Source organism: Mirounga angustirostris, unplaced genomic scaffold, assembly GCF_029215605.1.
Source record: "Mirounga angustirostris isolate CCGP_5_RB_7025 unplaced genomic scaffold, mMirAng1.0.hap1 SCAF_8, whole genome shotgun sequence".
Classification (NCBI taxonomy): domain Eukaryota; kingdom Metazoa; phylum Chordata; class Mammalia; order Carnivora; family Phocidae; genus Mirounga; species Mirounga angustirostris.
In genome coordinates, this window is record NW_026991716.1 from 119,993,142 (window position 1) to 120,008,544 (window position 15,403).

Here is a 15,403-nt window from a genome sequence, read left to right on the forward strand (position 1 = left end):
CAGTAGGATAGAGAGCTTTGACTCTAAACATTTTGACATCCAAATGAAGAACCATGAATGCCAACATGCTTCTGAGTCCTGAGCCATCAGATGCTCCAAACTAGCATCCTCTAATTTAAAAATAGAGAAAAAAGTATAAAGACTGGCGAGCAGGCTCTGCCCAGTGTCTTCTACCTATTCAAATCACCTCATCACCTTTAGGAAACCCATTCCTAATCACTCATGGCACATTTAGGTCATATATTTGGGCATCTGATTTATGTATACTTTATTGACTGTATTATGCTCATCTATTGTATTTTCTTGCCTTAAATCCCATTATCCTGCCTGAGTCCAGCCTCTCTACTTCTCATTTCTGTGTCACTCATCATCTTGCTCTCTCTTGATCCCATCGATCCTTCACATTGTCTGTTGCCTGAGTGATCTTTCCCAAGTGCCTCTTTCTCACCCCCATCTTGTCATGGCACTCCTGGCTGGCTATGAGATAAAGTTCAGATCCTTGGTTTAGCACACAAAGATCTTCCCAGTCTGGTTTCAACCACACTCCCTAGCCCCATCATCCCCCCATCCACATGTTTACTCTATACTCCCAGCACATTAAAAGATCCTGCCTGTGATATTCTCTCTGCTTGGAATGCCCTTGTACATTTCTGCCAATTCACAGTTTCTTTCAAAACTCAGCATACAAACATAACCTCTTTTGTGAGAACTTTCCCAAATACACTGGGCTGAGCTAGCCCACAGTTCTCTGCCCACAATTTTGTTCACAGCTATATACAATTATCACAATCAGCTATATTACAACCATCAACTTATCATGATTAAGCTGTGGTCTACTTAAGAGTAGAATTTTTTTGACATTTTTATACTCCTAGAGAGTATCGCAGGCACTTAGAAAGGGGGCTCCACCAAACCAGATGAGTTGGCTGGCTATAATCAGTAATCAAACTAACTTCCTTCTTATACCCTGAATTACTCAGAAGTTCTATAGCACTCAAGACCAGGCATAAATCATGGCAAAGACTAGTGCATTACACTTCTCATCAGTCTAGAATTTAGTAGTAGAAGCAGATTCTACCAGAGGCTATTAACGATAAGCAGACAAAAGCAATCAAGTTTCTAGAAATGAGATATCAGAAACTCAATTTCATTACAATTCTGGGAGCCTAGTTACTACCCATCTCAGTTTGTATGTGAGGTCACTTTACTGTGTGATACAGATGTCTCTTAAGTGCTACAGAAAAGTATGGGGCTTTTCCTAGACTTTCACTTTACTGAGCAAATGCCTAATTATCAAATTTTAGCTTTTTAAAAATATTCCATTAAATATTTTCAACACTGTAAGGTATGTAAATTCGTATCAGAACTGCAGTGGCATTTTTCTTTAGGTGGTTCCCTTCTAATCTGTATGGACCTTATTTACACACTTATAATTATTTATAGAAGACTTGCAAAGGATCATTTGGGATTATGGGTATAGGCTGTGTTCTGTAGAAGGTAGTTTGCCAGGTAAGTATTAAGTGAAGGATAAGAACTTAGATCCTCAGTGGTAGCAGGCATTCTCCTAATGGCAAGTTTAAAGGGACATCACTAGTTGGGGAACAAAGTTAAGATTTAAGTTTATCACTATAAAAGAAAAAAGATATTTCTAAGCACCAGATTACAAATATTTAAGACTGCCAACTTTATCAAGTTTAGAGATCTAAATTTAGGTTTAAAACAGCAATTAACCATTTTTAATTTCCTATAGCCTCCTGCCACACTAGAGATAACAAAAGAAAGTACTGAGCCATATCATTTTAAACACTAGAGTCAGAATTCACAAATTTGGATATTTTTTCTAAGACGTTGGAAGAACATCACTATGATGAAGTCAAATATTTCCTGGCATTTCCTGCCAGTCACAAGTCAATTTATTTTGCCTCTGAGTTTTATATTTTTATATATAATATTCTTTCCTGGCCTGACAAAAAAATCATTAATACTATGAATGATTATTTTCACCCTCTCTTAAGGGTTGGAGAATAAAACAGAGCAATTCTGTATTCCTACATCAAACTTGCCTTTCCAATAAAGCACTTTTATTAAGTATTTTAAATAAAATTAACGTGACTATGTAAGTAGGAGATAATAATAATATGGAGAAATAAACCTTAGAGCAAAGGTAAACTTTCTTTTAGCTTATAGCACCTGTCACTTCCCAAGAGACCTTAACTGAAACTACTAATAAGAAGCAGAAATCACGTTTTGCTTTTTTATTCCTCCTTAATTTTCAGGTTGAAACCAAAGATTAAAGCAATTAAGATTGCCCTCAAAGTAGCAATAAGAAAAGCAAAGGGCACAGATAATCTACATATTAATTGGCCCATAAATAATTAACAAACTATGAAATAGATACTTAAAACAGTTCCATACTTTATCTGGTTGAATTCAACGTAAGGGCATCCTATTTCACAGATAACTCTTTAAAATTATAAAGCACAGATAAGATCCATTAATTTAAACTACTGAAGATGAACTACTATCTTTACATGCCATTTCTCCCAAATCCACAATCAAATAAGGCCATTACCTTATCTGACTCAAAATTAATGGCTCTTTGATCAGAAACATCTAAAAAGAATGCCTTGTGTCACTTTCTCCGTATCTTTTCACTCATTTTTTTAAAAAATCCTACCCTTACTCTCTTCTTCCCTTCCTACTTACTTCTTCTTTTCTTTTGAAAGGTGCCTATCAGCATGTCCTCCTCTTTAAGAGAAAAAAAAAAAATAAAAGGAAGAGCAGGAGTGAAGAGTGAGAAGGATGATTAATAGCTAAGGTTTTAAAGTTTTCAAATAATTTGAGGGATGGGTAGGGCCTATGTGAAATTAATTCTGTGGGGACAGAATTTATTTTTTAAATCAAGATGTGAACTTTGTAGCATTTTCAAAGCAACACAGTGAGCCACAGGAAGACAAGACAGAGGCTCTCTTGCACAATGGGAATCTGTGACCAACAACTATTTTTTTGAGGAACTTGATTCTCTAACAGAACTCAACATACTAATTAAGTCAAAGCCATTCCATCTGGACTGTTAAAATGAAAGATGACATTGCATATTTACATACAAAGTACATATTACATGATGTGTAAGCATACAAATAAAATAGTATTTACTAAGTGTCACCGCACTGAGATACACAGTATATGTTTACCAGAACATACACTTAATTAGCAAATGAAAACAAGGTCAGCTTAATCACTTTTCACAAAATGCTTCCTTAGACACATATACTAGATTTTAAAAACATACAGTTTTCTCTCATCAAAATAACTAGAAAATACAAAAAATGATTAAAAAAAATGTTCTTTCCACCATTAAGCACACAAAAATTGAAAAGCCTGCCACCATTTCCCTCTAAGCACTCCACTCAATCATGCATATCAGCTAAAAACCATAATGAATGGAAATTTGGGTTAATAAAATTAATTTCAAACAAGCAAGCTAAGTGATTGACTTACAGGATCAGCTGGTGCAATGTTAGAATCAAATTGGGTCAGAGTTTGTGAGCTTGAAGAGCGTTCACTAAATGTCTCCCACTGCTGAACAGACAGAGGAGAGACAAGTCAGCATGATGAGAAAGATGGAGTAAAAGATCATTGGAGAAGATTTAGCAAAGTAATTCAGAGGTTGCACTGCAAGTTGTGTTTCAAAGGCCTGACAAAATTCCATAATTTCTATTTTTCCATAAACATGTTATACTTATCTAAGCTGGGTCATCTTATAATGTAAGGTGAGCAGCTTCACATTCAAACGTATAATAACAATTTACCACAATCTCAATGGAAGAGATTCCAAGTCTCACAGAATTAAAACTTAAAACATAATATAGGAACAGAGCCTAAGTGGTATAAATGGTAACAAAGTAAAAATGTAAAGGGGTTTGTCTTGACTAGAGAAAGAATTACTTCAAGTCCTTCTTTCAAAATTCTAACGTTAATGTACTGATTTGGCGATGCTAATGAATCCTGCATACCAAAGTTTTGGTCAAAACAAAGCAAGTCAGTGCGACTTGCCAGTGCGACCCCTGAAAGATGATTCTATTATGGACGTGCACATATTTCATACATGTGTCTAGATACTTAATAAAACATAATTTAGATAAAATGAAAAGGTTTTTGGAATTAATATATGTTTGAGCTTATGTCAATCTGTAGCAAGTCAGCCCCTGCCATGAGCACTGCGCACAGGGCCATGCCGGACCACAAGACAGAGCTGCCCGTCAGGCACCATCCCCACACCCCATGCCAGAAAAATCAGAATGCGGCCACAATGAGAGCAAATCAAGCATCTGAGTATGTGTTACATAGAGAAGACTGATTTTGATATGAAATACTACTCCTCTACAAGAGGTACACAAATAGCACACCTCTTAAAACAGGTGGAGTGATAAGTCAATATGAATTTTAGTAAATTCCATTTGTTTTGAAAATCTTAGTAATAAAACAGCGTAAGATTTTATGTTAAAATTGCATTAAAATTATCATTAAAATTTGCTTAAGAATTATCAGTTATCCTCTGAAGAAGGAAAAACATCTACACATATACAATATATACATACAAATGTTTACACACAGACACACCTACTCCATTAACCAAAATCCTTTCTATAATTCAGTGTGGAAAAATATACATTTTTATGCTTCAAAGTTCGACTTACTATTTAAAATAGTGATATTCAATTTGAGAAGACATGTAGAAATTAAGTATTAGCAAACGTGATGAAAATTATTTACAAAAATAGATAATACAATCTTTCAGCAACCTAACACTGATGCATTCAAAGTGATTCTTAAAGAAAACCCACAATAATTCACTTTCATCGTGATGTTAGTACAATTAGTTTCCTCAGTAATTATTGTTGCAGGGGCACAGAAGGAATTTTTAAAATCCTAATTATTTAATTGTGGAGAAAAGCTTAGATGTAGAAGATTTTTGCCAAAAAGAAGGTATTACCTATCCTATTTGGTGGCATGAAGCTCTACCCGGTTTTCTAAGACTATACGTAAGTTACCTGGAGAGCAGAGACACCCTGATCTTTGTAACTTCAGTATAATGGCTAAGAGCACACGCTCTGCAACCAGACTGCTGGAACCCTAGTTATGCTGGACAACCTTAGGCAAGTCATCTGACCTGTCTGTCAGTTTCACCATCTGTAACACGAGACTAATAATGCTGAGATCATGGGATTGTGGCAAAGATGTAAGGAGTTAATATGTGTAAGGAGCTTTCTGAGCAGCGCTGGCACATCAAAGGTGCTCGATAGATGTTAGGCATTATTATTAGTGTTATCCAGTGCCGGCTCCATATTCACAGGCGCTGAATAAGTATTTGCTGAAAGAGTGTTAGTGCTTTGTGGTAGAAAGTTAAAATATAATGTAAATGCCATAACCTAAGTAGGTATTTTTTTATAAATATTGTTGAAAGGTCTCAAAATCAATGTTAGTTTTATTAACATTCTGGTTTTCCACATACAGTAAAAAAATATTATGACATTCATGACTTTTTTAGCAAGTACTACAAAATGAAACTTGCTAGGAATATTTCAAGGGAAAATGCAACTACTGGAATCAGAATTTGGAAGGGAAGCCATTCCTAGGCTTGAATGATCACATCGCAATTTTACTTAGAATGAAGATGGGCTTTGGAATTGAGCTGCTTCTTAGAGTTGCTTTTATTTATGAACTGATATCAAGGGAATATAAATATTCTTAATCTGATAGTGCTTTTAAAAAATGAAATGAAATTAACAAATGAAATTAACAAATGAAAAAATGCAGCAAAAATTAGTGATATTAAGAAAACTGATCCTACTCTCTATAAAGCCTCTCTACTAGTAAATTCTTTTAAAGCTTAACTCTTCCCTCTAAGAAAACACTTAAATGGTTGTTTTGTAAGTATGTCATAATGTCTCAGACACCAGTATCTGTGATCATGTCCTAAAGCAACAGCAAGTACTTTAAACTGGCCAGTTACTTCTCTGCTTTTCAACTGTCCAAAATTAACTAGTGTTGCCTTACTCCAGTGCTTTTCAGCCTTTAAAATACATGGAAAGTATAGCAAGCTTAGAATTTTTTCCTAGAAGTCAACAAACTTTTAGATTTGTAGCACTATAAAGGTGATATTAAAAACTATAAGGAAAGAAGTAACTTGTTCACAAAACTGCTCTAACGGCCTGAACAGGGGTTTTCATAGGAGTTCTACAGAGCACTAAGGTTTAACAGCCTGGGGGCCTCAGGCAATCTCTTTCTAATCAGAGCGGCCCTACTTCTACTGATTTCTATAATGGAGTTCCAAAGTGATAGGGGAGCAGTGTATTCATCTCAAATTTCATTTTGCATGCTGTGCTTGGTCTTACACAACTTTTCTTTAACCACCCATTTAACAGTGAAATCATTCCATTTTGTATTGCCAAAAAAAAAAAAAAAAAAAGAACTAAATTATTATAAATAGCCTGGGTTGTATAAAATGCATTTTTCACGTGGAAAGCTGGATTAGTGACTTCTCACACACCACTTCCAATGCTAAGATTCCAAATGTATTATCACATACCTTGCTTACAGGAATGAGAAGGCAGTGTGATATGGTGGGCACCGTAGTTGACTGAATGTCAAAGGATCTGTGTTTAAAGCTTAGCTCTAGTCCCTCATTGGCTATGAGATATTTTGGCCAAGATATCCACCCCTTTTTATTGACTTCGTGTGTCTGCCCCATCTAACTCACAAGATTTTAGCAGCAATGAGTGCTGGAAACCAAACGACAGTATTTATTATGAAAAAGTACTTTGAAAACCTCAGTCACATAATTATAAACATTTATCACAGTCATATTGGGTATGTTCTCTCAATTATGCATGCATACCAAAAGTTATATGCTGAAATTACTCTGTCTAGAACTTCTTACCTTAAAACAATTTAAGTTAGTAAAGAAAAGGGAAGCTCTGCTAACCTCACTGCTCTGATTCAACTCAGGCCAAGTCTGGTTTAGTGACGGCATTGATGGAGACTTGCTTGGAGGTGCTTCTGCAGGAGAGCCTGAATAACCTACCTCACCTGGCTGATCCCCAACGTCTGCAATTTAAAAATAGAGAAATTCTCTATAAACAATATATTTTAATTTAAAATATTTACTTATAAAAAAAAGCTAACAGAACATTTTCACAAGTAGTAATTTATAGTCTGACTTTCCTTTTCTTCTGTTCCCCAAATAAACATTTTAACAATCAAACAATCACGCAATACTTATTCCTGTTACTTACTGTCTACTTGAAACCATAGCTTTCCATGAAAATAAAATCCAATTAGGCATAAATAGAAAAAGAGTGTTACACGTAACAATAATGCAATACAGCACATGCTTTGAATCATTTTCTAATAATCTTATACCAGTTCCCAAAGTGTATTTCATGGAATTAATCATTAGGTGCTTTAAAAAATTAGGCTTTCTGTTCAAATAAATGTGGGGATACTCCAATTCCCTTTTGGATCCTCATGCATATCTGTATATCGAAGACTTGTGATGTCCTAGAGCAAATAAACTTTACTTAAATCAGTTTTTCCCCAAACACAAACCTTTTTTATCAATCAAAATCCCTCCATATTCCCTTGGAATATAATTTGGGAACAGCTGATTTATAACTAATTCACTCACATTTTCTCTACAAATCTCCCGTTACCAAAAAGCAGCAGACTATTGGCAAGGCAGACAGCAAAAGGAAAGGAAGAGTCCCAGGCATGGACAAAGAGCAAAGTGAATGAGCCAACTTTTATCATTACAATGTAAAAACAGAAGGAATTTTAATGGTAAGTAAATTCTCAATCCACTCTTCCCAAATTTTACATGGCCTGGAATACAACCCCAGTCTGGAAATCACATAAACTGCCAAACTAATGGGGAATACCTAATCTATTGAAAACCTGTGTCAAAAATATGATTCTTAAATCTGTTACTATCCCACTGTTTGACCATGGGCAAGTTGAATAAAATAGCACCTAAGTTTCTCCATCAGAAAGAAAGACATTTGCCGTTAAATGTTGGCACTGTACTTAAAATTCCTAAATAGATAGCCATATAATAATTTAGCACTGTAAAGGTTTTTACATTTCAAGCCATTCATAAGTAAATTCTTTACATGTCAGTGCTTAACACATACTAGGACCTAATACATACTGTGCACTCAAGTATTTATCTGAGTTCCTTCCAGGTTCTCCTTCATTTTAAATTCATTCTCCTTTACTGCTACTTTCCTAAAACAAAAATTACTTATTGGTATTTTGAAAAAGTTCTCAAAATTTCTCTTTGCCCTATTTGTGTTAACATGTCTATCTCAAAATACTTCCCCCATCTACTTATCCTGACATAACTTCTTCATAGTCCTATCACACTGTGAGTTCTAATTTACAGTCCAGCATCGTATCTTGATAAATTTTTGTTTTCTAAGATCAAGAACAGTTGCTCTTTTTTCCTTAATCCAACCCCTTTCTCAATAAATGCGTCAGAGTGGTATAGAACCGATGCTTCCGATAATAGTCAATTAAGACTCTTAGAGAAAGACTAATGAAAAAATTATTTACAATAAATAGCAGCAGTAAATCCCTCATGGGGGTAGCTTGTGGTTTTCACTGTGAATGAAAATTATGGATTTTTTTTCTATGATAACCAAGAGAAAGGAAGTTAAGAAAAGGAAGATAATGGCTATAAATTTGACGATGTTTACTGAAAGTGAACTGAAGGTGGTGAATGAAGAAATGTCTGTAAGAGATTACCCAAAGCAGGTATTCATATGAAGAAAAATAGAATTAAAATAGTATTAACTACATAAAAAAACTAATTTTCAAAAGAACCTAATTAAAGTCAGACTATTGATTAAGATTCAAATGTCACCTTAGGGCAAACTGGGGCCCTGGTTTGGCTTTCCAGACCTTTCTCCTGTCAGTCTTCCACTTTTAAATCTAGGATCAGAAAGTACCCCACCCACCTCAGGGCAGTTACAATTTGGGGTAGATTGTGGGAACCTCTAATTCACTGGTACAAAGTTGCAGTGGGTCCAGCTTCTTGAAGCTGAGAAGTAAACCACGATTCACCCAAATAATTACACTTCATCATTAGCTAAGAGTTATTTTCCTAGAGTAGCAGTTCTCAAACTGTGGTCCATGGATTCCTGGGGTCCCGAAGACTCTTTTAGGGGGGTCTGAAAAGTCAAAGTGGCTTCTGTAATGATAATAATGCTTTTTTTCTGTGTTGGCACCTACAAGGATGCAAAAGCAGTGGTGGGTAAAACTTCTGGCTTATCAGCAAGAATCAAGGCAGTGGCGCCAAAATATATTAGTTGCTATGTTCTTCACCCCCACACATTCCAGTTAAAATAAAAAACATGCATGGCAACTTCACTGAAGAATGCTCACAATTATCACAGTAAAAATTATTTTTATTAAACCTCAACTCTGAAAACACATCCTCTTAATACTCTGTATGGCAAAAAGGGGAAATATATATAAAGCACTGCTTCACAGCAAGGATCATGGTTGTCTCAAGGAAAGATACTTGTGTGATTCAACTGTCAGCTGAACAGGCCACTTTTTTCATGGAACACCCATTTTTCTTGAAAGAACAGCTGATAAACTATAATTATTCAGACTTGGGTATTAGGCAGGCATTTTCTCAAAAATGAATTTAGTGAGCCTGTTATTTCAAGGAAACCAAATGTCTTCAGTACTTGTTATAAATGACAAAGTTTGAGCTTTCAGCGAAAATAGGAATTTTGGAAAATGTGTAGGCATGTCCATACTCTCAAGAACTTCCCAATACTTCTTTGAGAAGATAGGTTATATTAACAAAAATGTTTTTGATATTTTATAATAAAATGTCCCAATGTTTCAAAGATTTATATAATTCAATGAACTGATATTTTACAAGCAATCAATGCACTATGTTACAAAATCATGCATGGGGTAAAAGATTCATTCAAAGTATATTCAAAGTGCAAGACAGACCTATGGATTTTAATGTAACAGTACAAACAATTCATTAATATGCTTTCAGCTTTCACAACGCAATCAACGTTTAAGAAATTACCATCTGTTGAGTTTGGGGGTAATACCAAAGAATATCTGTAATTATCTGAAAAGAGTCCTCCCTTTTACCATTGAGGCCACATTTCCTTCATGTACTAGAGACTGGCAACCTTTTTCTACAAAGGGCCAGATAGTACATGTTTGAGGCTTTGCAGGCTGCCTATATGGTCTCTGCTGCGACTATTCAACTGTCGCAGTGCAAAAGCAGCCATCAATAATTCGGGAAGGAATGAGCTTGGTTTGTGTTCCATTTAGGGAACACAATTTCATTTATGGAAATTAAATTTGCATTTCATAGAATTCTCATGTGTCATGAAATACTGTTTTTTCCCCCCATTGATTAAAAACAACACAACTACCACCACTCCATCTGTGGGCCGTACTAAGGGGACTGGATTTGGTCCTCAGCACTTAGTTTGCCAAATCCTGATACACTTCAAACAAAATAACCCATCTAACAGACTGAATGCAGGACTAAACATGAGAATCTAGCTGTCTTCTATTAACCGAGATACTAAAAGATTTGCAAACATGTAAAACAATGTCACCCTTTTTATAATGATTATTTTTTAATTTTGGAGAATAGTTATTTTCTTAAAATTATCTGTTAATATGTAAAAAGTTTACTATTATTATTTTAAAATAAAGCATAAAATTTATCAGTTTTAATTTCTAATAGGGTAACTATTTTTTTAAATAGGGTAACTATTGATAGATCTAATCCACGTAAACAGAGGCTCTTTGTGGTCCACAATAATTTTTAAGAATGTAAAGGGGTCCTAAGACTAAAAGTTTGAAAAATAACTGTCCTAGGAGATCCAAAAATTATTTCTGGAATAAATTCACAAAATTACACATTGCTTCTTTCCTGCTTCACATATAGAACAACAAATGGTAGTAGAAAAAGAGCCTATGTTCTAGAAAGGTAATGTCCTAATAGTCATGAGTCCGAGGAGAAGAATCAGGTGTGTAAATAAACTGCACCTCCTTCAACCTGGCTCCCTATAAACTCCAACAAAGAGCTTCATGCCCACCCACAGCAGTTAGTCTTTGAAACTGTATCCTTATGGAGGCAGGGGTGTAGTTTTACTCTTACCTTATTCAGTGTTCCAACCTAGCCTCCTGCTGGAACACTGTGTCAACCCTGCCTCCCTCCTGACGGTTCTGCTCTGCCCCTGACATCATCAGAGCATCAGGGCTGAAAAAGAAGAGCATGAGCCTAAATTATTTGTTAATGTAAACCCTGAAAGGGCTTTTATGCAAAAAGTATCTCCATGAATAAAAGTGTGTCTGGAAGACACAACCCAGTGTGATCACAATGACATACTATCAATCTACATTTAAAGTTAGAAATGGTAATATTAAAGGAGTGCACAATGCATTTTCAGGATCACACTATAAAATAAAAACACTGTCAGTAGTTTTCATCCTTCTAGCCTCCAAAGATTCTGAAAAGTTGCCAGATTCAGTTTAGTATAGTGTACCTGCTGAACAACCTTTTTCTTAAAGAGCATCAGTTTTATTCTAGGTTTATTTTTTCAGTATTATACTCAACATGCTAGCATTGTTTCAAAAATGACTGCCAGCTATTACTAATCTTATAGAAATATATACACTCCCTAAAGTCTTACAGTTTAAAACTTATTTTGCTTTCAAGTAGCAAAATACATCTAGGAAGAATTCTTCAATCATGAAGCCTCAACCAAAGTTGCTAACTCATTTAATAGCTTTATAAAAAGCAAAAGCAACTACGTGTTTTATTTGAAATGTGAATACTATGCTTACCCAAAAAGTTCTTAAAATAAAAAATAAACAGATGTGGATAAATTTTAAGTCTTCAAGGAAAACTACTAACGGTACCTTTTTCATTTATACTTAAAAGATAGGGATAAGCAGGGGTGCCTGGGTGACTCAGTCAGTTAAGCATCTGCCTTCATTTCAGGGGCTCAGGTCATGATCTCGGGGTCCTGAGATCGAGCCCTTGGGTCAGGCTCCCTGCTCAGTGGGGAGTCAAGCACTACCTCTCCCTCTCCCTTTCTCCACCCTCATGCTTGCTCTCTCTCTCTCAGGCACTCATTCTGTCTCTCTCTCTCAAATAAATAAATCTTAAAAAAAAAAAAAAGATTGGGATAAGCAATGAAAATCCAAAAAGAAATTAAAGAATTTAAGATATGCTTTGTTTTGAATGGTATCACATCCATCAAAAACTACATTCTATATGCAAAATTAATTTTAATTTTCAACACTCCACAAAACGGAAACTTATTGAGTAAGCAGAACTTTATACAGTCTACGCAGAAGTTTCTCAATTTTATTTCAAGGATTTTTTTTAAAAAAGTGAAGGTAAATATATGTAACAAGGTTTGAAAGAAAACATTCACCCAAGATCCTAATTAAATTGTAGCCTGTTAACTTTTTTTTTTTTGCAGTATTGGTCAGCATTTTATGGGAACTATTATTTGACTCAGCTACTATACTAAAGATTATTATCTACAGATAGAGTCTCATTACCCAAGTACAGCTTAAAATGGAAAAAGCCCACTTAACGTTAATCCACTTAAGATAATTAGAATTTCATAATGAAAAATAACTTAATTAAGGCTTTGTTTTTAAAACTTTACACAGAAAATTGTAAAACTGAGTATAAAGACCAAAGAATAAAAGACGTTACAATTTTGGGGTATAATTTAGTGGCAAAATTAATAAAAATAAGAATTCAATCAGTGAGCATTTAACAGAGGGCCTGTACCTAAACACAGTAAATAAAGATACAATATTGAGAAAGATGACAAAGCTCCCATTTATTTCCATGGAGTTCTCTTTCTAACAGAGGAAGACAGATGTCCTTCACTTCACTTTTGAGTTTTGCAGCACATTGTAAAGAAAAAATACAAAATTTGTCCTTTTTACAAAAAATAATTAAAAGCATCAGTAGTTATTCCCAAGGACTATTATGAATCCCCTGATATGTAAACCATAGTCTTTTAAAGCCCCTATTGGGTCATCCTTGTAGAAATTTTCTCCTTCAAATACTACCTAGTCTTGTTAATATCTTTGCCAGGAATTTGAGGAGTTCTAATTATTTTGACCAATTCATTAAATGGTGCATTTTTGCCAATATTTATAATTGTCCTGATTTTTCAGCTACAACACCCAACTATCTGGAAAGAAATGAAACCAGTGTTAAGAATGTTTGTGTGTGTGTGTGTGTGTGTGTGGTTCCTTAAGTGTAAAGTTGATGATGAATATTAGCAGTGCATATTTTCATTATTTTTCCTCTCAACTAAAGGCACTTGGAAGAGTGAATTTTCAAAAATAAAGACTTAGAATTCTTTATATAAAATAAAGATATATGTATTTTTTTTCTTACAGTGCTGTTTTAAAGTTAAAGTTAAGAAACTACCCAAAAATCCATCAAGACACTGCTTAAATTAAGGCGCATCTATATTATGGGATACACTGTATGATAAAGAACGTGACAGTCCTATAGGTGACAAAGTATAAAGATGTTCAACACTATAAAAAAATTAAGGCTATATAGTGTGATTGTACTTCGTGAAAACAGTTATCTGCATGTATTATTTGTGTTGGCTTTTTTATGTTAAAAGTTTCTGGATGAACAGAAAACTCAACAGTGATTTAGCATCAAGCTAGTCTCAAATATGGATTTTTTGTAAACTACTCATAAAAAGTCTATGGCTTTTAAAAATAGTTCTATTAGAAGTACTGCTAGGAGTTTGGGGATCCATGCCATGTACCATATCAGCAACAATGACACATGCTCAAATTTACTATGTGAAGAACTGATGACGGAGGACTAGGGAACAATTCCTCTCTGGCTCTGAGCATCTCAAGCAGATATTACTGAACTGCCATGGGTAGTGTGTTATGAAGACAGGAAACAGTTTTAAAAACAAGTGGCTCAGCCATTTAGTCATTTCAAAAATGCGAACGCCTACTTATATACTCAGCTTGCACCCTGCTAGGTGCTGAGATATAATAAACAAGACTGATTTGGTTACTACTCGCCTTGGATCCTCCAGGCTAGTTTAAAGAGAGACTTACCAAATAATCACAAAAGCTGTATGTCAAATAGCAACTGTGCTCCCAAGAAGAATCTCTGGGGATTGAGTTGAAGGTATACAGCATTGCAGTGTGTTTGGTTTTGTCCTTTTAAGATACAGTGTTGTGGAAGGTTAGCAGGTCACTTTAATCTTTTTTTTTTTAAGTAGATAACCATTCTTAGAAGATGAACATTCTTCCCTGAGTAACAGCTTCAGAAAGGTGTTTCCATAGATGAATTTTTGGATGCTTTTTTGGTAAGACAATAAAAACAAAAGTTTCCCTCTGTATTTACTCTAGCGGCCAAATTCAGTGCTGATGTTAAATAATAAGTATTTTAATTCAGGCCCAAATAAGCACTCTACCTATGATCACTAGTTATTCTGTTTTATCTGCTATTTAATCCCGTAAACCTGGTCAAATGATTTTGGAAAAATTACCATATGTCCCCAAAGCCATGTTTGCATGCCTACAGAAAGCTTAGCTTGGTTGCTCCAAGTGGCTGGAACTCAAGTCACCACTGTTCATTATTTATTTTTTGATAAGTTATTTAAATTGCAAATACAGAATACCTGTAGAGCTAATATTTTAGTATGTTCCAACATCACAAACTTAGAGTAACAGCTATATTTCAAAGACAGAAATGTGTTAAAAAATATTGTACTTTAAAAGTGGCACACACTTAGCATTAATTCACTCAGTATTTATTTCCTGACCAACTTAGTACATGCCTGGCAAAGTGCTATGTCCTTAGGATACTACCATGAGTATGATGCATTTCCTTTTTTTTTTTTTAAAGAGCTCAGTGAGGCAGTAGAATGAGGAAAAAGAAGAACAGGATTCGGTATGATGTGTGTGCCATAATAAGCAGCATGTAGGAGATGTTACAAGAGATCAGAGAAAACAGAAACTAACCTTTGCCTGTCAGTCCGAAAGCCTCCAAAGAGAGGCTTTGAGAATATGATATATTCTCAGATCAGCCAAAAGAAACTGTTTGGGTATTTCCCTTTTAATGTCTAAAACTTCTAAAGTGAACTTCTAAAAACATACCTATTTTAAATTATTTTTGTGGATACTGATGGATCCACAGTGTCACACAACAATTTCTATATTCAAAGGACGTTGTGTACTATGAATCTCAGGCTTATTAGATGTAGGTGAAAAAAGATTAATCAGTTTTTCCCACCCCAAAATTAACAGAATTCCAAATTTATCATTTATAAGTAGG

General features: G+C 34.8%; 1 protein-coding gene across 9 annotated transcripts in view; it reads right to left on the reverse strand.

Annotated features, from left to right (window-relative positions):
- Positions 1–15,403, reverse strand: part of REPS1 (RALBP1 associated Eps domain containing 1) — an 86,562-nt gene that overhangs the window by 15,887 nt on the left and 55,272 nt on the right. For 6 of the 9 annotated variants that reach the window (XM_064598163.1, XM_064598162.1, XM_064598161.1 and 3 more), the window contains 2 exons: positions 6,989–7,110; positions 3,502–3,582 (listed from right to left, as the gene is read on the reverse strand). In XM_064598163.1, coding sequence (XP_064454233.1) covers positions 3,502–3,582; positions 6,989–7,110 — 203 coding nt within the window. The remainder of the gene's footprint in view (positions 1–3,501; positions 3,583–6,988; positions 7,111–15,403) is intronic. The other 3 variants (XM_064598164.1, XM_045865631.3, XM_045865630.3) reach the window with 1 other exon arrangement.